At 45.4% G+C, this 25320-nt stretch overlaps 1 protein-coding gene across 2 annotated transcripts; it reads left to right on the forward strand.

The window, feature by feature from the left end:
- Window positions 1-1007: 1007 nt before the first annotated feature.
- On the forward strand, window positions 1008-25306 carry als2b (alsin Rho guanine nucleotide exchange factor ALS2 b). Of its 2 annotated transcripts, none has more exons than XM_041966174.1 (35): window positions 1008-1109; window positions 1521-1621; window positions 2450-2595; window positions 3429-4411; window positions 5073-5445; window positions 7919-8093; window positions 8970-9066; window positions 9528-9605; window positions 9686-9910; window positions 10097-10268; window positions 10357-10546; window positions 10624-10689; window positions 10781-10943; window positions 11198-11329; window positions 11449-11577; window positions 14225-14295; window positions 15029-15095; window positions 15188-15390; window positions 15470-15535; window positions 15634-15732; window positions 15809-15973; window positions 16089-16200; window positions 16684-16761; window positions 17880-18016; window positions 18117-18281; window positions 18394-18511; window positions 18718-18875; window positions 18976-19080; window positions 19168-19344; window positions 19420-19477; window positions 19707-19768; window positions 19900-20049; window positions 20162-20258; window positions 20521-24327; window positions 25055-25306. In XM_041966174.1, exons 2-34 carry the CDS (start codon window positions 1602-1604, stop codon window positions 20557-20559), a joined length of 5076 nt encoding a protein of 1691 aa, XP_041822108.1. In that variant the 5' UTR covers window positions 1008-1109; window positions 1521-1601; the 3' UTR covers window positions 20560-24327; window positions 25055-25306. The 2 variants fall into 2 exon arrangements, with proteins under 2 accessions (XP_041822108.1, XP_041822109.1); XM_041966175.1 differs by having other exon boundaries at window positions 5073-5400.
- The last annotated feature ends 14 nt before the right edge of the window (window positions 25307-25320 follow it).

Raw genomic sequence — 25320 nt, forward strand, 5'->3', positions numbered from 1 at the left:
TAGCACATAATTTTTATTTACTTACCTACTTACTTACTTACTTATCTTATTTGGACAAATTTGCCCATGTGAGCGGTGAGGCTAGATGCAGATTTACTGTAATCTAATAGATCAATCAATTCAATTCAGTTCTCAGCTGTCAGGTCCATTTACAATTGCATCCTTATTTCTTAATAAGTAGGTAATGTTTACGTTTCTGGTCTAATGTGTTTTTCTTTGCTACAATGTTCATAACTGCTTCTTGTTTAGGAATGTGCTACACAGCTTCCGCCACCAGGTGGTACGCTTGAGTATGTGTTGAAAGTTTGAGGCAGAGATAGAAGAAGAATTCTTACTCGGTGGAGGGAGACGGGAAGAAGTCCCACTCTGCTGCTGTTTTGGTGTACTGTACCGAAGAATGGCTTGGATGAGATACAGAGTCCGGATTGTACTAAATTGATGACACTACTAATTAATAATTGGTAATAATTATTATAAATAATTTACTTATTTATTATTTTTAAATAAGTTTTCCTATAGTACTTACAAAAACACTAATTATTCAGATTTTGGTGAAAATGTGTCTTCGGAATCAGGGATCATATTTTATTTATTCAGACAAAAGTCTGTAAATATCATCATGAAGGTCAACATTCTGCATTCATGACTTGACTAATTGGAAAAAGTTTGTTATTTGTACTTTTTCCACTGTGATAACGTGTTTCAACAGGACGGTGGAATTTAACTAAGTACATGAACTCAAATACTGCTTGAGTACAAGTCAAAGGTACTTGTTCTTTACTTGAGTAGAGTTTATAAAATATAGTGTTTTGAGACAGAGTACTTTTTCTTCAGTAAAGGATCTGAACACTTCCTCCACCACTGCACCAGGTGTCCATTGTCAGAGTTTGTGTCTTATCACTTGAAGGCGCGTCCGCGCTGTTGTCGGTCGGTCTCCCTGCAGAGCGAGCCTTCTCGCGCGGAGACGATCTTCGTTGTTCGCGGCTCCTCTCTGTGTCAACATCAGATGAGCAACAACCAGCAGCGTTTAGCTGCCAAACAACCCAACGGATGTGTGGTTTTCTTACCTGTCAGTGAGCACCTGAAGGAGTGGTGTGTAGATCCAGCTGGTAAGAAAGAACAGGCCATTTATCCACGAAAATAAGGAAGAGTCACCTGTGGTTAGGGCCAGCGGTTTGGATAGTAAGCAGGACTGATTAGCTAATGTTAGCTAGCAAGATTAACGTTAACACGTTAGCTACCAGCAGCCAGAAACAGATGGAAACACCTGCCTGAGGTGGCGGGTAATAAAAGCTCATTTTTGGGAGAAAATGTGGGCTGTTAGGTCGCCCACCAGAGATAGAAGCAAAGATTTAAAACACATTAAAGGGAAAGCTTTCACTTTTCATCCTTTCTCTCTAGTTTCAGGGACTTCTTTATTGGTTTTCCCCTAAAATTCAGGTTGACAGTCAAGCTAACAGACTTCTGTTTATTTGTTTGGCAGCTTTCAGCTAATGAAGTGTGTTTTGTTTGGATTGTAGGTCTGAATTCAGTCGTGACAGCAGCAGCAGCAGCAGCAGCACCTGAGTCTTGACATGCTGATGGAGCAATAAACCCCACAGATGGAAACCCAGAGGAAGAGGTAGGTCCATCCACAGTCCTCCTGCAGAGGATTATTCTGCTCAACTGTTGCTCTGTGCCTGCAGGCTGGATGTGATCACCATGTGACTTCACCCACAGACAGAGTTGTGCTCACTTCTGCTTTCACCCACAAAACATCTGTTGTTCAGATGTAATGCTGCACAGGAGGTGGGATGAAACAGCGACTCAGGCTAAATGCTGGAAGCCTGCTCATGATTTTCCAATTAATGCAGTCACACCTCAAATGTTGTATGTTGGCAGCGCTCAGGGACACATTTCTGCCTTTAAATGTACAATCAGGCTACAAAACAAACATTTGGGGAGGATCCTTCGTTAAAGGACAAGTCTGCTGCTTGAAAACACAACCTGTTATGAATTGGTGCTACTGAAGTGTTGATATGTCTTCTTCCTCTTTGCCATAGAGCTCCATTGTTCAAAAACAATTAAAAACACATCAGTGAGCCACTGGGTGACATGTTCCTTTATTGTGACGAACAAGGGAAGTGGAGCTTATTTTCAATCAGCCTCACACACAACCTCCTGCTGCTGTAAATCCTCACGAAAGCACCAAATGTGTATTAATCCGCAGCTGAAAATAGTCCCCCACACAAACACCGTTTCCCACAGTTTGAACACTGTCTCCATCGCTCAGCTCTTTTAGGAAATTATTGTTTTTAAAAGTGAAGCTGTGTATTTATGACCTGCTTTTAAAGTTTACATGTTCAGTTGGAATCAGAGGACTCAGAGCTATTGATATCGAGGAGCGGTCTAACATATAATTGACCTTTCCAACCCTTCTCTTTATGTTTGTAACTGATCAAACTTTCAGCTCTGGGGATGACGGTGGTGGAGAGCGAGGCCTGCTCCACACCTGGAAGGGCTACTCTTGCAGCGTCACCCCAGAAAGGCTGCTCCTCCCCCGGCCTGTCCTTCAGGTCGCCCTGGGCAGACGCCATGGTGTTCTGCTGGTGGAAGGTACATTTGTTATTGTCATATTTTAAGGGTATTTGTGTCTTTATTACAAACAGACTGTTGAGAAATGACAGGAAATGAGGGAGAGGACTGTTGCATTTAATGGCATCTTAAAGGGTTATTCTGGTATTTCTAAACCTGGGCAATATTTTTCATATTTTGGGGTCTAAATGACTAATAAGTATAAAAAGTTTTGGAATTGAAATCAAAGTGCATCCACTAAAAGGCTCAAATAGTTATTCTAAGTGTCTGACCCCACTATGTGAAGGACCCTTACAGAGATAGACCTTTTGTTGAAGAGTAAGATCCTCTTTATTTAACCAGAAACAGCCGTTCTTCTGTAAGCCGCCAGACTCCTTTGACAAAAACAGTAATTTTACCACGGAGAACACAGGAGGTGTGTCGCTGCCTCGATCAGTTAGTTTGTGTTGTTGTGAGACTTTTGGGTTTTAACACTTTGTTTTGGATCCAGACTAACCCTGAAAACACCAAAGTCTTGCTTGTGGCAGCTGAGCTGATCTGCTGGACCCCAAAATATATAAAATAAGGTTTAAAAACACTGAAATGACCCTTTAACCTCCAAGCTGGAGAGACTGAGTGATCAATAAGTAATTAATTGAATATTTTACATTTATTAGCTAGTAATATTATGTATTATTATTATTATTATTATGTTATTCAATTTTTTTTCCAAAGGCGTATGATCACAACATATATATGTCCTTAATAATTTACTTTTTCACAATTTACAATTTGACAACTGACAAAGCGAAGCTTCAATGAGAAAACCTGCCGCCATCCTCTTGGCTGTTGTGCTGTTGCTGCTCCTGATTCAGGTGGGCAGGTGTACAGTTTTGGGGAGTTGGCGTGGAAGCAGAGTCAGGTGCCCGAGCCGGAGAAACCCACCCTGGAGAGCGCGCTCAGCGGCCAGCGGGTGGTCGCTGTTGCAGCCGGAAGCTTCCACAGCGGGGCGGTGACAGAGGACGGTGGCGTCCACATGTGGGGGGATAACGGCGCGGGTCAGTGCGGTTTGTCGGGCCTCAGCACCGTCCCCAACCCGACTCCGGTCGCTCTGGTGGACTCCAACACCAGCCCGCCGCAGACGGTCCCCATGCTGGAGTTGGCCTGCGGGGAGCAGCACACCCTGGCGCTGTCGGCCCAGCGGGAGGTGTGGGCGTGGGGCAGCGGGAGCCAGCTGGGCCTCAACGCCACGGTCTTTCCTGTGTGGAAGCCACAAAGAGTTGAGCATTTGGCGGGCAGGTATGTGTTACAGGTGGCCTGCGGGGCTTCGCACAGCCTGGCTCTGGTGCGCTGCCTGGGCCCTCAGGACGTGCACCGGCCCCCTGTGGACAAGTGCAAACAGTGCAACCAGCTGCTGTACACCATGACAGACAAAGAGGACCACGTCATCATCTCTGACGGTCACTACTGCCCCCTCGGTGTGGAGCTCACCGAGGATGGGGCCATGCTGGAGGCCCCTGCTGCCACACAAGGGCTCAAAACATCCCCGTCCGAGCCAGTCCTCCCCTCCCAGACCTCCACCTCAGAGTCGCTGGCGCCCGCTAAAGGTTCTGACCCCTCCTCTGACCCCACTGATCGTCAGGACGTGGAGAAAGAGGAGTCGGCCTTGGCTAACGGAGCGCTGCCGGCCTCAGGCTCTGACCCCTCGCCCCAGTCCAAAGGAGTTGTTGCTTTGGGGGTCAAGAGTTCACCCTATCCAGATGAGCAGGCTGTCAAAGACTACCTGAAGAAACTGTCAGACAGCACGCAGGCCGAGCAGACGGCCAAGGCGGCGGCTGGAGGTCTGCACTCTCTGCTGGTGAGTCAGATACCTCTGATCTGTTCTGCACCATCAGAAACAACCTGATTCCTCTCAGTCTGTCATGCGTTGTGTGTTCTGTGCATTAGACGCTGTTCTTGATCCTCCCTGTTTCCTGTTTTCATACAGAATTAGCTTGTTAACCAGTCGGCATCACGTCAACATGCTGACACTCGTCCTTTCTGTCTGCTTCAATTCACATTTCTTTTTTTAACTCAGCATAACAAATACAAAGTTTTGATTCCAAACAGGCTCTTGGTTAGATAGAGACGTACTTTTATTAGCAGCAGATGACTGTCTTGTGAGTCCTTTGATAGATGTACGTCACAGCCTGTTTTTGGACCTGGACAACAAGGCTGTTTTATTCATAGATTATTTGATTATGACCCGGACTTACGGATCGGTTTACTGTTACTCAGAAGACAAATCAATTAGATTTATTGCAGCCTAGACTGTTAAACTAGTCAAACACCAAAATCCAGAACTGAATGTGCGCCTCAGAATACTTGGTCAGATGGAACTTTGGGTTCTTTTGCAAAGACGAAGAGGTTCTTAGAAAAACATGTTTTTATTTCTAAATCGGCACCATCAGACACGTTTCTTGTTAGACGCAGGTTTCGAACAACCCGTGTGTTTGTGTGTAACTCTGTTTCTCTTCCAGCCCTCAGCAGGAGGCCTCAGCTCTTCCACCCCCGGCTCCGCGCTCAACAGCCTGGTGGCCTCCTGCGCTTCGGCGGTGGGCGAGCGGGTCGCCTCCACCTACGAGGCCTTGTCCCTCAAAAAGATGATGAACTTCTACCTCCCCTCGGGAGCGGCGAGGTCCGGCGGGCCTGCGGGGCTCACGGGCGTCGTGGGCGACAACACCGCAGAGCGCGTCCGCCAGGAGGACTCCGTGCAGGCCAAGAAGAGCTCCAGCACGGGCGACATCCGCGAGGAGGAGGCTGAAGGTCTGCGGCGCCGCCTCTCGCTCCCGGGACTCCTCTCACAGGGTAGATACGCTGCTCACCTCTTATCCTCCTCCTATGCCCTGCTGCGTAAGTACGCCCTGCGCATGTGCTGGTTGATATCAGTCTGCTTGTTTGGCTTCCTCATCCAGCTCGTGAGCGCGGCAAAGGTTTGTCCTCATGTTCACAGTTTAGCCTTTTTATACTCTGCCTCCATCACCTGCAGCTCGGTGTCGCCTGCACAGGAAGATGCAAACAAAACAGGACAAAAATCTTCCTCTGAGTTGTTCTCAGAAGAGTTTAAGGACTTCTTTAGTTTGATAAACTTGCAGATTATTCTTTAGATGAAACGTTCTGTCTTTGAAATGGAAATTTAGAAAATTTGGCTGAAAATATTGATAAATGTCCACAGGTAGCATCCTCAGTCGTCTTGTTTTGTCTGACCAACAGTCCAAAACTCAAAGATCTTTTAAAGATAAAGATCAGTTTACAAAACAGAGTTTTTGGCATTTTGCTGAAAGAATTAAAATTTTCTGAAATTTTAATACGTTTTCCTCCCTCAAACTCTCTAATTAGAGTTTCAAATATAGATGCATCTTCTCCGGACAGTCAGGACTATTTGACGACAGAAGCATCATGTTTGAATAGTTGCATTCAAGATTTTTGATGGATTATATGCTCGAGGAATTTTTGTTCACCCAGAAGACTTCAGCTACGAAGCGGTTCAAGCAGCTGGCAGAAAGCAGGTGTTCCAGTAGAACCTTTTTCTTTTATTCAAAGTAATGAAATAGAAAGAAAAATAGCCACTCAAGAATGCGACTCTCAGGACACGAACTTGTCCTAAGACGGATTGGGGAAAATAAAAAGCCGTAATTCTCCAAAAGGAGCAATTTTGCCAAGGAGAGGCTGCGATAAATCCCCCTCTGGCGGCGTATGGAAACAGCTAATTGTGATCCAGGACTCCAGCTTCGCGGCCGGCTTTGTGCATGTGAGTGCCACTCATTTGAGCCGCTGAATGGCGCCTTTGTGTGATTAAAAGCACTGAGGAATGCAGGCTGATATTTAGCCTCCGACCTCGCAGCGTTTTCCACCGATCGGGCGAAAGGTGAAGGGTTTAGCAGATTTAATAGAGCAGAATGGAGGTTTTGGGTGTGATTAAGAGAGAGTGACGGGAGTCTGGTGCATTATGGGATAGCTTCTGTGCAAACCTGGAAGAAGCACGTATAGAAAACAGATGGACGGACTTTGACACGTTATCAGACACCCTGAGATTGTTTGCTGTGTATTTCATCATCTGTTTGCAGTCTGTCCTCCTGTGGGTCACGTGAATGTCAGGTTTTAAGGCTGAAAGATCAGATTCGATCAGGAAATTAGGAGACAAATCCTAAAAAAGCTTTGTGTGGCACATTTGAGACACAGCAGCCAAAATCTTCAAATTAGAGCCTGGATGCATGATGGTTGATACATCCTGGATTTCCTGGATTTTTTCACTCACTGTAGATTTTGCTCTTCTGTCAGCGTCTTTTTCCTCCGTGTCCTCAGATGGTTCCCTCCTGTAGGCCTTAAAGATGTGTGTGCGCATGTGTTGTCTTTATTTTATCGACAGGCAAGGAAGGAAATTAGTTGCTGTGTCCATCAGTCCTTTTGCTTCCAGACAAAGCTGAAAAGCGATCCTGGTCCTCGCTGGTCCTTTTACTGTCAAGATGTGAGAATTATAAACAGAGTAGTGGAAATTACAAGACAAAACAAGTCAGGTTGGATGATATTTTATGGAAATAACGCAATCAAGAACATGACAGGTGTGTTTCTCACATCTTTATATGACCTTTTTCCAGCTTTGTCATATTTTTCGATGTATGAAGTATTATAAAACAACACTATTATGGTCAATACCGTAGATATGCAAATGTGCATGATATGTTAGCCGCCAATGCTACAGTGAAAACTATTCTGCTGCAACCCTAGCTTTTAGTACAGAGCACTGTGTCTTATAGTGGATAATATATAACTGGATGCTTGCAATAGCGATACAGTATTTTTGCTTGCAGCACATTATCAATAAATCTTATGTTGATGTTAAGGCACAAAGAAGTGCTGTCCGGGAAAAACAAGTCCATCTTTATGTTTGTTTCTTTAGTCTCGCTTCCCGTCAGCGTTAGTTCCATGTGCTGCCTGCAGGCTTCCTCTCATTGTTTGTCTGCTGTGTGGCAGCATGTGTTTGACACGACCTTCCTGATGTGAGCCGATGAACGTCGCTGCTACCTCCGTGCAGCCATGTTGTTGTTTTGCTAACACACATTGATTTCTTCTGCTGGACTTTGAACCCGAGATTCATTCAGGTCGAGGCGTTTTGGTTCAGGCTCGCCTTGAAAACATGTCGACGTTTCTGCGTTTCATGAACTCACGCTGCTGAGGATTATCAAGGGTGGCACAGAAACGCACATGTTCAGTGTTTTGAGTGTAGCAGGAGCTGATGTGTGATCGGCTGGTTGAATATCTGGCACGGGGGGAAAAAAAAGGAAGAGACATGTAGGGGTTCTGGTCTTTGTCTGTGCGCCCACAGTGTCCCCGCGGCTGCTGAGGAGAGCCGGCCGTCCGAGGATGCGTGCGGTCGCCCTCACGCCGCTGGGAGGGGCGGTCCCCGAGGCCCAGGAGGTGTTTCCCACCCTGCAGACGGAGGTGTGGAGCTGGGGCCAATGCGAGCATGGACAGCTGGGACATGGAGACAGTCTGGCCAGGTAGGAGGAGGACGTCTGTTCACGCTGCATCTTTCAGACAGGTATGCAGGTGCACAATAATGTCCTGCAACAAATACAACAAACAAGCGTTGTAGATTAGGGTGTTACAGAGTTTTGTAAAGTAAGATTTGAATCAACAGAAGTTTTCTTTCTACATCGCAGACCATGAATCATACATCTTATTACTATGGTCAGCGATGAATCATTAACATTATCGTGACCCTGATTATAAGGCAGTAACATACCCTCCATTCATGAAGAGCATCCGCTGCTGTGAATACATGATTGTGCAGTCTTTGCATGCAAGACGTGCTTTTTTTTTATACAGAATTTCCAGAACAACACAGTCTTTGAGCTCCTTTGAGGTTTTTTGCGTCATGTATCATCATTTTTGTTACGAGGCTAAACTTTATGTAAAAGGAACTAATATGATAATGTCAATATGTTGTTATTCCTTTTTTTATTTGCTTTGCTGAAAGGTGCTCAATTTACACTGCAATTTCAACATGTAAGATATAAAATATTCCCTTTCATCCATGACAAAATAGAAAATATATTATATATAATAAAATTATGAGCATACATAATTTACATTACGATACATAAGCTTACCTTTATATACAAATGAAATATGTAACATTAATTATAAACCTAACCTACTGTTGTGAAAATGAATGAAAGCAGTAACTATATAATAATAATAAAAATTATAATAATAATAAAGGAACCATTAGATGAATAAAAAAAATCAATCAAGGGGTAATTGAAATCTGCTGAACATTGGTTCTTTAACTCACGAGCGCACCACACATATGTTGTCATATTTGCATTTATGCGAAGCCAAAAGATGTTAACGTGTGATGTGTCTGTCTGCAGACTGCAGCCGCTGTGCATCAAGAGTCTGAACAATAAGGAGGTGGTGCGGGTGGCGGCTGGCGCTCATCATTCCCTCGCTCTGACCGCTCAGTCTCAGGTCAGCGCCGCTCTTTAACCTGATTCCCAGAGAAAAGGCGTCATGATCGCATCACCACGGCAAGGTTGCTGGAACGTGATGCCTCACGTCGACCGAACAGTTGAAAAGAATTCTAAACCAATAGTAGTCTCCCTGGTTTTTATTTGCACCTGACTGTCTTAATTCAGGTGGAAGTAGTCTAGGATAAATACCTGAGGGCGGACAGGCAACCCAATGAAGATAATGTCAGACATGGCTTCAGAGCACAGTGACATCTGGTGGTGTGTAACGCTAATAGCAGCCCTTTAAGACCGGGCCAAAACACCACAACACACACTGATTTTACAGTTTCAGTCTTATACATGTGCAATAAAAGAAGCCTGTTTGTTATTAAATCCTTATTATTAGTGTTCAGAAGTGCTGCAGTAAGTGCTCACATCATGTTACAGAGAAATAACTGATATCAGCACCTGTTCTTCCAGGTGTTCTCATGGGGATGTAACAGCTGTGGTCAGCTTGGACACATGGAGTCGCCCAGCACTGTCCCTCGTCTCGCAAAGGTGAGGAAACTGCCTCTGCTGCAAACATTAACACACAGAAACTCATGAAGGTAATGAGCTCATGTCCGTCCCTGCTTCAGCTGTCAGAGGGGATCCGGGTTTGGGACGTCAGCGCCGGAGAGAGACACACCCTCCTGCTCGCCGACGGAGACTGCATCCAGCCCATCATTTATTACAGCGGACAGCAGGTGAAAGAGGCGGACGAGAGCCACGGCAAGGAGGAGGAAGGAGGAGAGGAAGAGGAGGAGCAGCGGGCGGGGGGAGGCTACACCCAGCAGCCTGTACTGCTGCCCTTCTGCATGAACGTAAGGACACAGATTCATCGTTGTGTGCTCAAAAAATGACAATAAAATATGTTATTGAGTCGCTGCTGCAGCAGAGAAGAATGTATTGTAACACAGAATTAAAGGAGACACTGTGTGTGTGTGTGTGTGTGTGCGTGCGTGTGCGTGTGCGTGTGTTTTCATCCCGTTGTTTCCTTTGCGTTCCAGCTGCGTTACGTGAGCAACGTGTTTGCGGGAGGCCAGCGGTGCGTGGCGCTCTCCGACAGGAACGTGATGGGCTTCATCGCCAGCCTCCACGAGCTGGCGTCGGCCGAGAGGAAGTTCTACTGCAAGCTGTGCAACATCAAGACGCAGATAATACGCCCCCTGCTGGAGCTGGGTGAGAAAGAAAGACCTCAGGATCAGCACAGATGTAGAAATCAGCACGTTTTTGGTAATTTCTTTGTTTTTGTGCCGTCCTTCTCCAGAGTCTCTGAGTTCGGCCCTCGGCCAGGTGACCCTCGGGCTCCTGCGGACTCTGGCGGGACGATTCAGCCTCTTGTGTCACCTCACCGGGCAGCACGGCGCCAGCCTCACCGCCAACCTGCGGCGCGGCCGCGACGTCAAGAGCCTGCTCATCCTGGACCACACCGGCATCTTCCTCGACTGCTACCACGAGTACGAGCCGTGAATTTGAATGTTTGTCGGCACTGAAACAGCAGTTTGAACTTGGCGCACTTGTCTCCTTTGCTCAGGTACTGCAGCGATGTGGGCAACTTCCAGGTGATGGGAGGTTTCCAGAGCCTGACCAAACCCTCACTGTGAGCACACATCAACACACGGTTCCATTAGAAAAGAAACGTTAAACCAAGGTGACCTAAAATCACAGTGACGGTGTTTTTTTCTTTGAAGGGATTTCTTTGGGAAGAGTCCCGAGCTGCTGCAGAAGCTGTCGGAGTGCAGCGAGGAGAACCCCGCCGTGGCCGACCTCCTGGCGGCGCTCTTCTACCTCCCGACTCGCCACGTGCACGAATACGGCCGGCTGCTGCTCAAACTGGCCACATGCTTTGAAGTGGTAAGTGAAACAAGCCTGCATTCGAGCACGACGTTTGGATGTTTTATTCACCACTGAGAGAAGGTGGACAAATGATTTTGGTTTTTCATACTATTTTTTTTTGTTCTGGTTTTTAGATTGTTGTTGTGGAATGTTGTAAAGTTTTTAAAAATGTATGAAGATGTATTAAAAAGCCTTAAATATTTCCTGTTTAAAGGTATTTCTATTGGCTATTTCATGCATATGATATCGAACAGATGTGTGTGTGTTGTCAGAGCTCCACTGACTACCAGAGGCTGCAGGACAGCTGCTCCAAGTTCGAAGCGTTGACCGTCCAGCTGAAGAGAAAGAGGAAGGACGCCGACTACACCTTCCATTTCTGGAAGAGCTTCCCCGGCAAAATGACGGTAAAGTCGCTGACCGTGTGCGTTCCTCTTCATTTCCACCGAGCGTGTCCTTCATATTGAGGCCTGGAGGTGTCACATGGTGTCGCGTACAGCTGAATGGTGTCATTGTGCATCGCCAGGACTCGCTGAGGAAGCCTCACCGCCGGCTGATTTGCGAGAGCAGCAACAAAGCTCTGACCCTGCAGAACGCCGGGAGGTTCTCCGTCAACTGGTTCATCCTTTTCAACGACGCGTTGGTTCACGCACAGGTCAGCTCCGCGCACACTCTCCATCACGTCCTTCGGCTCTTTCACGTTTATGAAGCCGTCCGAATTTCAGACTCTGTAACCTGGTGTGTTTCAAGCGTTTGTGTGTGCTTGCCTCCGTGCTGTCAGGGCGTGGCGCCTTGTAAAAATCTTGTAAGTATGCAGCCAGAAGCAAATCAGCACAGCGACCCGAACTCTCCCCAGTCCCACCCCCCCTTCTGTATGTGTGTGTGTGTGTGTGTGAAGGGTTTAGGGCTCTGTGTCATAGGTCGCATTTAAAATCACGGCAAACACACTCCAAACAGGGGAGGTCATAGCTCGGCTTTAATGGGGCACCACGGTAAGAATGATGCTGTGCTAGTGATGCACAAATGCTAATGCTAACAAAGACACAGAGTTTTCTTTATTTCATCTAAACTAGGGTTCAGCAATATAGATAAATTCCAGTTACTTCCTTCTTTATTTTTCTTTCTTCCTTTTGCACTTCTTTACTTCTTTACTTTTCTTCTTTAATTTCTTTTTACGTTTTGTTTAGTTTCCTCCTTACTTCCTTTTTTCTGTCTTTACTTTCTTTTTTGTTTCCTCTTCCCGTCGTTTATCCCCACGTACTTTTTTGAAAACTCAGTTGTCTGCAAATTAAATTCCTGACAGATCAAGGTACTCATGAATAATAATCAGTCGTATTTACACCTGAATCCTGTGCTCACATGCCATTCAAAAAGTTTCCTGTTGCTTTAATTATTCCTTGTTTTCATACAGGCCGTAAGATTTCCCCTTTCCTAACGTGACGACACTGTAAGAAATAGAATACACTCTTTGTTCTGTGCTAAACTGCAGTAGTTCAAGTAGCCAGATCATGTGCGTATCCCCGCTCTGCTCCTGTAGGCTGTGTGTTTATCGCGTTTTGTCCTACAACTGCCAGGACGCATCGCTTCGTCTCGGCTCAGAAAGGAAACACAAAAACAGGCCGCTCGATTTTGCCCGAACGTTGAGGTTCGTGACGCATTTTTGCACAGAACGACGACTGTGAATTTTTAAACGCCAGCAGCACTGAAACACGTCCGATGATACCCAGCCCTATCCCCGCCTTCGCCCTCTGCCTGCCGAGGGAGACTGCATGGAAGGATGAACCGACTACAACCGAGGCTCAATAGGTTTAAATGCATTTGTAGTCCTGTACTTTCTCATTGCTGTTCTGAAACCCAAAACTCCATCATCAATCAGCATCTCTTTCCTGTTGAAGCCTTGGTTTTTACTGTTGGTTCACATGTAATTTAACGACTAGTGCATGATTGGAAAGGATAGAATGAACCCTTGATGGCAACATAATTCATCTTTCAAGGATATTTACTTTAGCGAAAATACCCATTCTGTCCTTTCAAATCCACCAACAGTTTCTGGTTCACTTCTCCAGAGCAGGTTCCTTCCCTTCTCTCCTTGTTTGTCCCCTTTTTCCTCAGCTTATCTCGGTCTGTTTGACTTTCCGTCCTTTCGTTCCTCCGTCTCTTGTACTCACTTGCACTGGTCCTGTGGTTGTTCTGCACATTTCAATCCCGCTGCTCCCTGAAGTTCTGTCGATGTCAACAAAAACAAAGTCCTTCCTTGCTTCATTTCTTTCTTTACTTCTGTTGTACTTCCTTCATTACATCCTGTTTACGTCCTTCTTGAATTATTATCCTTACTTCCTTTTATCTTTGCTTCCTTTAATCCCTTCCTTTCATATCTTCTTTCTTTGACTTTCTTCCTTTTTACTTCCCATTTACTTCCTTTTTTGCCTCCTTACTTTATTCTGCATCTTTTTTATTTCTTTACTTCCTTTCTTCCTTCACTTCCTTTTTATATGAATGAGAAACAGGTTGTTGATGTAGAGCATGCATGTTTAGCTCTGAACACATCTGGCATATTTTAGCTAAATCTTCTTTCTGTACTTCCTTTTTAACTTCACTTTACTCCCTTTTTAATTTCCGTTTACTTCCTTTTTAGATTTGGTTTACGTCCTTTTACTTATTTGCTTCCTTTCTTATTCCTTTTCTCTGTATTACCTCCTTCACTTCCTTTTTTCTTTCCTGCTCCTTCTGTGACAGCTTCCTACTTTAGATCCTTTTTACTTCATTTCTGCCTTCATTTTTATTTTCCTTCTTTATTTCCTGTCTTTCTCTACTTTGTTCTTTTCTTCTTCCAACTGTATAAAATAGGGCTTAAAATGTTGGAAATTGGCAGAAACCAGATTGTTAAACAAACAGTAGCAGGGAGGAAAGTTTGCTGCTCCATGAGTTTCTCCAGAGAGCAGTCAGTGTTAAAGATTGAAGACTTACCTTCAGTTTTTCTCTGCTTCCCTTTTACTTTCTCCTGCTGTCTCTCACCTGCTTGTAGAATTGTTGCGTTGTTATCTTCCTCAGCATTTTTCTTGTTAGTGATGAGAAACCTGCTGATAGGGAAGGCTGTAACTGTCAGGCCCATACACACCTTATGGTCTTATTGACAGCCGCTGAGCTTGTGTCACTGCCTCTCAGTGTGGTCAGATTAATGATGTTCGCCGTATTCACTCACCTTCCCCTTCTTTCTTATCTCCTCATTGTTTCCTGAATTCCCGTTTCACCTTCCCTCTTTCTCTTCCATCCACCGCGCTTGTTGCTCTCACCTCCTCCAGTTCTCCACCCATCACGTGTTCCCTTTGGCTACGCTGTGGGTGGAACCGATCCCGGAGGAGAACACCGGCCTGTAAGTCCGCTGAATCACATTTTTACAGGAATGACACTGAAAAACTTTCCAGATCTTTAACATGTATTGAAAAAATAATACGTGCTGATCTCTGTTTTGCATGTTAATAATTACACTCATTGTCCGCTTTATTAAGAACACCTGCAGTCTGAGGAAATCCAACACAGCTGCTCTTCCCTGAGTCCACTTTCATGATGCCTATAATGCTCATTTTTTTCTCATCAAATATTGTGATTAGAAAAACTGTATTCCAGTACGAGACCACCTTTAAATGTGACCCGGTAATGACAAGCAGTGAATGAGCTTCGTAAAAGACAGATGTTCAGGCACAGCTGTTGTATTGGACTGCATTAGGTGAACCGAGTAACATGGAAAATGATCATATATTATAGATACAGCAGTTACATTCAGGAACAAAATGCTTCCTCCCTTTTTCCTTAAAAATGTACAATTGTGAAATTAACTGTTAGATCACTGCTCTATATTTTATATATTTTGTACTTCCTATTGTGCCTATAAAGCTATAAAATACTTGTCTTATGTATACTAACAATCCTTTGTATTTCCTTTTAACTTCCTGCTTTACTTTTCTTCCTGACTTCCTTATTCCTTTCTATGTGTCTTTCTTCTTTATTTATTCCCTGTTTTCTTCCTTCTTTGCTTCCTTCTTTCCTTTCCTTACCTCCTTCTTTGCTGTTTTGCTCAATGTGTGTGTGTGTGTGTGTGTGTGCAGATATGGGTTAAAGGTGATCACACCGGAGGAGACGTTCACCCTGCTGGCCTCCTCTCCCATGGAGAAGGTAGGTCTCAATGCTGCGTTTCCATTTGTTGCACCTCAAATGAACTAGACCGCTGCCGTTTTTCTTCAAAGCGTGCATGTATTGGTTGCTAGGCAAAGTGGCTTCGCTCCATCAACCAGGCGGTGGACCAGGCCCTGAGTGGGGCGGGGCAGGACCCAGCACCAATCGGCTCGGGGTCGGGGCAAAAGCTGGAGCCTCCCATCTCCAGGACGGCCTCCTACACCTTTTATAAGGACGGACGGCTGAAAGAGGCAACGTATGAAGGACGCTGGCTCGCCGGGAAGCCCAACGGCAGGTAGGACGCACACACTGCCTGCGTTTTCATAGAATACTTGAAGTATTGATATGTAAGAGTGATCGATTATGTTTTTCAGGGGAGTGTTAAAATGGCCTGATGGGAGAATATACACAGGGACGTTCAAGAACGGGCTGGAAGATGGGTGAGTGGCGATCACCGACATCACATCGCATCACACGAGCCACATGAGTTTTAGCTGCCGCTCCTTCATCGTTCTCATGCTTTCGTGTGTTTGTGTAGCTTTGGTGAATTAGTGGCTCCCAATAAGTCGCTCAACAAGAACGATCACTATCAAGGTTGCTGGAAAGATGGCAAGATGCACGGCCTCGGGACGTACAGGTGAGTGCGCAGGAAAACGGTTCGTTAGGAACTCTATCGAAAGCTGCAGCTGAAACGATCCTCCGTCTGTCTGCAGGTACGCCAGCGGTGAAGTTTACGATGGATCCTTCCAGGACAGCATGCGGCACGGCCACGGCATGCTGCGCAGCGGCAAGCTCAACACCTCCTCCCCCAGTGTCTTCATTGGCCAGTGGCTGCAGGACAAGAAGACCGGCTACGGCGTCTTCGACGATATCACGAAGTACGCTCGCGATCTCTCTGACATGTTTGTCGCAGTTGCACCTTGTAATACTTTATAGCTCTAAACATCACTATGGTGACATTTACACTGTTTTGTTTGTCTGTTTTCTGCCCAGAGGGGAGAAGTACATGGGCATGTGGCAGGACCACCTGCGGCAGGGCACCGGCGTCGTCGTCACTCAGTTTGGTCTGTACTACGAGGGAGCCTTCAAAGATAATAAGATGATGGTGAGCATGTCCGTCTTCGTCACATTCTGCGTGTTTTTATAGAAGTGGATTTGATCTGAGGCCGGTGGGCTTCTGCACTCCGCAAAGTCTAATCAGATCATAAACTGTGACTGTGAAGGACGCAAACACATCGAGCGTGATGTCGACCGCTTGTGCTCACTTTATTTATGGTGTTTTGGTGGCTGGAGGCATCATCAGATGAGACTGATGATGGCTGTGGTCCGTTAATCAGGCGGATATTAAAATGAATGTGTCAAACATGAGAGCCAAGAGGGAAAACGTCTCATATGGAAACAAAATGGACAAACAGAGAAATGTTCTCAAGCTCACAGTCCCTTTGAGTGTGGCCCAATGTGAACGTCTCCTCATCAAACAGACAAACCGATGGATGTGTAGCAGCGTTAGAGGAGCTGCAGATAAAGAAGCTGAAGAAGAAAAGAGAGGAATGAGGAGAAAAGGAGGTGTTTTCTCTCTTTCTTTCAGGGCACTGGGATCCTCCTGTCAGAGGACGACACCACGTACGAGGGGGAATTCTCTGACGACTGGACCCTCAGTGGAAAGGTGAATAATGAACAAATCTGCTTTTTATCGCCAACATTTCTGATGTAACGAACAACAGTAACAAATGAATGTTTTCATTTCCAGCAGATTATGACGCTCTCCAAAAAAGTGCTGATAGGTTTAAACTTCAACCTCTTTAGCCTCGTTATTAAATATTTTTTTTTGTGTTCTAAATCTTTTTTTCTCCCTCTTATATATTTTATTTGTCATCCGTCTTCTTGTCATTTTCTATTTTCAGGTTATTTTTGGTTTTGTTACATTGCTTTGTTTTTGTTTCTTTCTTTCATTCGTATCAGTTGGTTTTAGTGTTTACATTCGTACTCAGCTGTCATTGTCAGGCCGGGACTAGAATGAGGACTCAGGTGCAGCGTTAAAGAATAGCAGATTTTATTTCACACAAAACCAATGACCTCTTCGACAGGCGTGAAAGCAATGGCTATGAAATGATTCTAGATCAGTGATTACTAGACTAGTTTGCGGTCAAAACACAGAGGGAAACAAAAACTTAGAATAACACAAAACGCTCTGATAAGAGGAATCAAGGCTATAAAACTTAGATAACAGAAATCGCTCCAGAAGGAGGAAAGATAACAAAGCTATCAAAATTAACCAACAAAAGAAATTCACTTATACAGATACCAAAATAAACTTCGCTCCTCAATGTCGGAGGACTATCAATAATTATCTCAGAAAATAAATAGAACAGAAAAACGCTCACAAGGAGGATAATAAATTGGGAGGGAGGGCAAGTGCTCTGAAACGAGAGGAGAGTTAGGCTTTCAAAATAAAACAGGAAATGACAAGACAAAAACCCCAAGATGAGACAAACCTCACCACGGTGTGACAGTCATCTCTAAAAACCTTGATATGAAATGATTGATTGATGGAGTTAATTATTTTAAATATAATAATAATAATAATGATAATAATGAACTCTATTTACACAGTATTTTTCAAGTGCTTTACATGGTTGAATCAGGACTGCAAGTCTAATCAGACAATCAGAAATAATACAGAAATAAAATGGAATAAAATACCCTGTGTGTTGCAGTAATAAAACAATTCTTTTTAAAAGTTTTGAGAGGAGTATTAGCAGCTTCTGATTGGCTCTCCCACAGGGCGTCCTCACCATGCCAAACGGCGACTACCTGGAGGGCTCCTTCAGTGGCGAATGGGGCTCCGGCCTCAAAGTGGCGGGCTCCTACTTCAAACCACACATGTTCGACACCGACAAAGAGAAGACCCGTGCTGCCGTGTAAGCTCAGAGCGTCTGTGCACAAACCAAACGAAACCTTTTGTCACGCTTCATCTACACATCGTGCTGGACTTTATATGCTTCGTGTGTTATGTGGCAGGAAGCTGGGCCGTCTGTGCGTGTGCGCGGAGGATAAGTGGCAGGCGGTGTTCGAGGAGTGTTGGAACCAGCTGGGCTGTGAGGCGCCGGGTCGAGGAGAGAACTGGAAGGCCTGGGAGAACATCGCCGTGGCCCTCACCACCAGCCGACGACACATCCAGGACAGGTGCGCCTCTTTGGATTCTTCCTGTTAGCAAAGAAAAGTTGCTGCTAACGTTAAGGGTGTTTTCACTCTTCACTTTTGAGATTTTCAGCGTCTGACGTCTGTGTTTTGTCAGTCCGGAGATGTTGTCTCGAAGTCACAGCAGGACCCTGGAGAGTCTGGAGGTCATCCCACAGCACGAAGGACTGATCACCATGGAGAGATATCACACCATCCGCCTATACCTCATCAAGGTAAAACACACGTTCACTGAGGTCACTTTAAAGTCGAGTTATGGAGGTTGACGGCACAGTTGATCCAAAATCGCAGATATTTTCCTTCAGCTTGAGGTTGGTTGGTTTGTGATGTCCTCTTATACACATTATACACATTTTTTCCATATAGATCAAATTGGAATCAAACAGAATATTTCCCCATTATTTTTCTCTCCTTCCTCCAGGCGTGTGACACCCCCCTCCACCCGCTGGGCCGGCTGGTGGAAACCCTGGTGGCGGTCTACAGGATGACCTACGTGGGCGTTGGAGCGAACCGTCGGCTGCTTCCTCAGGCTGTCAACGAGATCAAGTCTTACCTCAGCTGCATCTTCCAGATCGTCAGGTAGTTCACATCATCATGGGACCATCTGCCCACAGCTTCATTTCATAGGAGTGTACAACACAGACACAGATGAAGCAGACTTTGTGCATATGCTCTGTAGGTTCCTGTTCCCAGACCTGCCAGAAGAGGGCGGTCTAATTCCAGACCTCCAGGATGAGAAGGAGCCAGGCTCGAGTGATGCCCCGCTGGAGTCACCAAAACCTGTGTAAAGACCGGCCGGTGTCCCCTTAAAGCTTTGGTGCTCCTCGGGTGTCAGTTTGGTGACGTTAGCTTCTCATGTGTGTCTCCTCAGCCGTGTGGTGAGCAGCTTGGCTCTGCTGCTTCCCGTCCTGCTGCCCCGCCTCTACCCGCCGCTCTTCACCCTCTACGCTCTGGACAAGGAGCGGGAGGACGACGTCTACTGGGAGTGCGTCCTCCGCCTCAACAAGCAGCCCGACCTGGCCCTGCTCGCCTTCCTGGGCGTCCAGCAGTACGTCACACACTGAGTTTGGCTTCGTTTCACGTTTTGCAATCGAACGACGACTCTTTTTTTCTTCCCCCTCAGAAAGTTTTGGCCCGTTTCCGTTCCCGTCTCCATGCCTGCGCTGGGGGAGAAGCAGCAGGTAGGGTTCAGCTGTTCGCTTTTCACGCGTTTGATTGAGGAAGTGTCCAACATAAGTGAGAGTTCAGAGTGAAAACATGGAGGGAGTCCAGTGTGAGTGACAGATCCATGAGTTTTAATACCACAAGATGTTTAAACTCTGGAAAGTCACGATTTCTCAACTGAACCACAAGCGAATAAATGACTGTTAGTCCCGAACAGTGTTTGCTCTGGCTGTATGTCTCCTCCAGGTCCTTTCCAGCACCAAGGACGCCTGCTTCGCCTCTGCAGTGGAGACACTACAGCAGATCAGGTACAGCATCATCGTACATGAACTGCGCTACGTTTGATTGTAAAACAGTGCAGCCGCCGCTCCTCCCGTGCTGCACACTCAGAAATCAGCACTCCAGTTGTGGATTATTCTAAATCAGATCTCCTTTGCAGCACGACGTTCACCCCGTCAGACAAGCTGCAGGTGATCCAGCTCACCTTTGAGGAGATCACTCAGGAGGTTCAGTCGCTGCTCAAGCAGGACTTCCTGTGGTCGATGGACGACCTTTTCCCCGTCTTCCTCTACGTGGTGCTGCGTGCACGGTCAGCCCAAATCCAGTGTTGACCTCTGTATTGTTTCTGATATTTATGTTCAGTGTGTAAAATCCCTGAATCATGTGACACATGCAAGACGAATGTTTTGTTTTGTTCTCAGAATCAGGAACTTGGGGTCAGAGGTCAGCCTGATCGAAGACCTGATGGACCCCTGCGTTCAGCACGGAGAGCATGGCATCATGTTCACCACACTCAAGGTAACACACAGACACAATCACACACACGGCAACCCTTTATTTCCCAGAGTTCCCTGTAATTTCCCAGGGAATGGAGACAGTGTTCAATTCAGCATTTTTATGCAGCTTTGTAGGTTCCTGGAAAAATAAAAATTTTGGGAAACATTAAGGCGGGGCTTCATTTTCCTCTTATCCAACATTTTGAAGGATTTAAGACGAGCATGTGTAAAATCATTCTGTGGGGTCTTCATGTGTTTAATCTGTGTGGCTTCTCCACCTCCAGGCTTGCTACTACCAGATCCAGCATGAGAAGATCACTTAAGAGGAGCGATCTGCATGCTGCCGCCCCACCCACCACCACAGCCAATCACAGGGCCGGGATCAGCCAGGCTTCAGGGTGATGTGTGCAGCGACCAATGGGAAGCAGAAGCAAGAGGATCATATGAACAGGTTGCCGGCAGCTCCATCTGCTGCTGCTGTGGAGACGGGACCACCTCCCCCTCTCTGACACACACACACACACACACACACACACACACACGCACACACACACAGGTCATGAAGGCCCACATGTGAATATTGTTGGTGTTATCCTGCCAGAGATGAGCCGCTTCATACCGTCCAGTGTGAGACAACAGTCAGACTGACTGACGTGACTTCCTGTGGGAAGCGCCATACGAGTGTTTTTTATTTAGTGCCAACGGGAGCGATTCGTTCTCTGGTTTCTCTGCTCGCAGGCAGCGCACTGTGAGATACCGGACCTGGTTTTTTCCTTCAGAAGAATCCAGAATGAGACGATCCATCACACGGTCCAGACTTTCCTTTTTAGCCTTCAGTGTTCGGGATCGTTTCTTGTTGTTCGCCTGATGCTGACATGAAGAGAACTGACATGGCGAGGAAAAAGCCTCCGAACAGCACGTTGCTTTGTGAAACTGACAGACTTTCTATTTCGTGTCTTGATCATCTGAGACGGCAGCATGACAGCTGGTGTCTTTAACCCAAAAACACGCTTTAGGTGAGATTTGAGCTTTATCAGGAGTGTTTTGAGAGAAAAAAATGGTTGGTTTGAACATCTGGCTAACTTTCCCGCCTCCGATAAAAGACCAGCTCACGTCTGCTTCCCTGAGCTTTTCTGTGGGAGCCATAGAGGCTAGTTTACAGCTTGCTTCAATACTGTAATTATACACACAAACCATGTGCAGCATGCCGTAGGTAAACCTAAACTGACTTCTACTACAACTCTAAATGATACTCATATCCTCCACTTACACCAGCTGGCAACTGACTACAGGTAAACATAGTTAGCAGCTAAATTAGCTGACTCTAACACCATCTGTGGCGGCCAACCAGCTACTCCAGCTTTCTGTTTTAAGAGGCCGTGCTGCTGGGTGGGAAGTGAAATCCAGAAACACGAACTCTGACTGTTTCCTGTGAGTCAGCTCGTCACCAGGACTTGTTCCTGCAGCTGAATACCTGAAACATGCACACATGTGTCTGTTGACACACCTGGATTCTTGACACGTGTTTTCCGGATGCACACTTGGACTCTTACAGAGGCAGTTTGCCAGCTTTTAACAGAGACTGTGACAAAGGTTAATGCAGAACCAGGTTGAGAAAAATGCCTCTTTTAAAGCTTTGCAGAAACACTGAGCAAAGCTTTAGAAAGAAATGTTTCCTGGCCAATCTGAGAGCCTCGTGTGTGTTTCTGAGCCCAGTTTTCAGCATAGTGAACACTGACAGGGTGCTTTCAGGGTCTGCAGAGTCTGACAGGGTTAAGACTGGGTATCCAAACGCTACTGTTCAGTCAAAAATATGCATCTTTAAATTTAATGGTTAAGATTTCAGATCCTTTATGTGTTACAAAGCTTCTGAAACATTTGAAAACTGACAGATGCATCCTCAGAAAGCCGAAAAGTTTTGGATGTGCATGTTTTTTTTTGTTTTACAGGACAGCAGGTTTCCTCCTGTTGTGGTTCGCAGTGTTGCGGCCTGCAGCCATCAGTCTGAATCGGGGCAGAGATCTCCTTTAATCCCACTGACACCCAGTGAAAGGAAAGTTTGCATTGCATTGTCGTGGATGACGCAGTGTTCATTGCAGAGAGGGAGAGAAGTCAGCAGGTTGTTCATGAAACTAACCACCACTTCTTCACAGCTCATCTGTTTTCCTGCTGCAGGTTCGCCCACTTAACGCAAACGCCGTTTTTATAGACGTGACGCTCGAAGCTGATTCTCGGCGCCATCTGTTAATGCTAACTGTTCTTTTTTTAAAACAGTTCACAGCACAAACTGTCAGACATTGTTGCTTATTTGAGATTTGCGTCACACACGTCAGTCTATAAAAGGGCTTAAGAGGGGATTCAGAGGATGACCGAGCCTTTTCTTTTAAATATCATGGCTTTTGTTTCCTCCGATGGTTAAACAGTGGAAAAGCCAGTGGATCAGAGGCCTGTTTTTGGAGAGAGTAATTTTGGGGAAGCTGCTGTGTTTCCCTGCAGGATTTTGAAAACCCTGCAACAGAAAATTAGATCCAGAATTTAAAGCTGTTGTTCAGCTGCATGTACGGTTGAGGCTGGAGGTTGGATGCATGCAGTGACGACGCTTTTGCAAATGAAAACAATCAGGATCGAAATAATACCTTAAACTGTTAAAAAAACATACTCTCTCAGTGTATCACCATTTTCAATTTGGCCTCTCTCGTACTTTAGTGACTTTAAAACGATTGTTAACGCTCTTCTCTCCCTGGTCATGACCATATGTGCCTGATGAAGCAGGGTCGTCTTCGTAACTGACCGGTTCGTTCCCTGAAGGACACACTTTCCACGTTATCTTGTCAACCTGAGACTGTTACAGTTGGCTTCCTGTTTCTGTCCTCTTTGTCTACATGTGATCTGTGATTGTGTCGCATCACTAAAACTCTCCTCAACCTGACGGCCGACGCAGCCGCTCAGACAAAGATATTTTCAGTTTCAGTATTTTCACACAGCTGACCTGTGCACCAAACTACAGAGGCAGGACGTGACATTTGTTGTAATGGTTGTACATGAAGTGCTAGCTTGAATCCAGCCTGAATGGTTCCAAATATAAACTGAAGATAATGTTCGTAAGCTCATGTCGGGTTCGATTTAAACCCTGTGAGAACTGCTAAGTTACTCACTCTTCCTCAACAGCTGTTTACTGTGAGCAGGTCATGCTGTTGCACTTTGTGTAAAATGAATGGTTTTGTCAATGGAGTTTGGTGTTCATGGGCTGACATTTTGTGTTTCAGCTGGCTGACTCCCACCTGTGTGTCTTTTACATAATGTCAGATGTATTGTACCTTTAAATAATAACAGAGGGCAATAAACTCATTTGATGGACGTTGCTAACGAATCTGCTCCTGCAGTTTATGATGTGAGGATTTGTTGTTGTTTTCTATCGTGTGTTGATTGAGTTTGATTGAATGTAAAGTCTTCTCAGAGGAAAACTGACGAAGAAGAAAAAAATGGCAAATTCACACTGAAAGAAGAGCTGAAAGAATCCAGATTTTAATGCTAAATTTTAATCGTTTTGGCGTTAAAATCAGTGCTCTGTCTTCGCATTCTCACCTGCAGGACATTTCTTTACCTGATTTGGATGGTACCCACTGAAGATGAAAACATAAACGATCCTTTGTGACAGAGCTAAATGTTCAGATTTGTATAAAGACTTAAATTAAACTTTAATTTATCAACCAGTGGCAAAAGAAAAAAAAAGCCTGATTGGAAGTTAAAGGTCAAGAATAAAACTTTTAATAGTTTAACCAGCAGTACCGTTCATGTAATCAGGTGGATGTTTGACCTCTTTGCTACATTTTGTCAGTTTGCAGTGACATTTAAAGTGGGTTTATAGAAATAACTGAAGTCCAATGCAGGTGAGTGGCTCCTCACTTTTAACTGATAATGTTTCTTTTCACTGAGCTCTTCACGTCAGTGTGTTAAAACCACTAAATGTCATTTCTGCAGGTCTCTGAATCAAAACAATGAAAACCAAAGATGCAGTTCGGTGACGTCGTGAAGCGGCAGCGTGGGATCATGGGAGTTTTCTGACTGAGACTGAAGCTTTCAGGGAGGAGGTAACGTAATAAAGTTTATTCATGTTAACTGGCCAGGTGAAAAAATATTCTACTGAAATTATACTTTTTGAAGAAAATTATGCTTTGTGCTATTTTTGTCACCATCAAGTATTCTTAAGAGTTCAACTCGAGTAGACTCGAAGTGTAAATAGTTGCTTTAAGTGTGCAGTGCAGTGAAAATCAGGAAATCCTGCTTTCCCCTGACGTTAAACAGACCAAATGAAACAAACGTTACCTTGAATAAAATCACAGATTTCTCTCAGTCTGAACATTGTTGGAAACATTTTTAATAAAAGTGCAAATCTCAATGAAATATATCACACAGGTGTGTCTTTAAACCTGACGAATGCTCTCTGTGTTGCACTTTTTTTTAAGAATTAAGAGAGAATTAAGCAACAAAGACGTGTTTTTATCAAGTGCAAAGAGATAATCTCATGTTTTGGGTACAATCAGGCTTCTTAGGACTTTGTTTTCAGATGGCGGGAGAGGAGATTTTGATGAATTTCCTTGGGAATTAGATTACCAATCAGGGGATTACCACCGTTCCTGACAGATTTTTGGCCTTGTGTAAGGAGATGAAAACACTGTTTGACTCAGCATCATGCAGACTCTGCATTAAAGCCAACGTTTAAAGCTTTTCTTGACGCTGTGAGTACAGACGAATGTGATCTTGAAGCCTTTCTCTCTTCCTCTGAACTGACGCCTGAATCGTCTCCTTCGTCGTCAGAGTCTTCCACGCAGCTCCTCCTGCGTGCTGCTGAAAGCTGAAAGAGTTAAGAAGATTTGGAGGCTCCGAGGCAACCGACCAGCCAGCCGGCGAGGGAGGAACCGGCTTCCGGTGGCCAGAGGCAGGCGGCTCACTTGCCCGGGATTAAGTGGGATCGAGAGAGATTACAGCCCTCTCTCTCTCTCGTTCCCTGTTGCTCGATGAAAGCGTAGCGCTGCGTCCAGTCTCCGAGCAACATTTTCCCATCGTATATGCATCCATCCTGC

The sequence above is a fragment of the Chelmon rostratus genome, chromosome 24 (genome assembly GCF_017976325.1).
Source record: "Chelmon rostratus isolate fCheRos1 chromosome 24, fCheRos1.pri, whole genome shotgun sequence".
NCBI classification, from domain to species: domain Eukaryota; kingdom Metazoa; phylum Chordata; class Actinopteri; order Chaetodontiformes; family Chaetodontidae; genus Chelmon; species Chelmon rostratus.

Coding starts and splice junctions, on each gene's coding strand:
- als2b (XM_041966174.1), top strand. CDS start 1,602: ATGGAAACCCAGAGGAAGAG. Junction 9,067..9,527: donor CTCTGACCGCTCAGTCTCAG/GTCAGCGCCGCT, acceptor CTGTTCTTCCAG/GTGTTCTCATGGGGATGTAA. Junction 19,769..19,899: donor GAGACACTACAGCAGATCAG/GTACAGCATCAT, acceptor TCTCCTTTGCAG/CACGACGTTCACCCCGTCAG.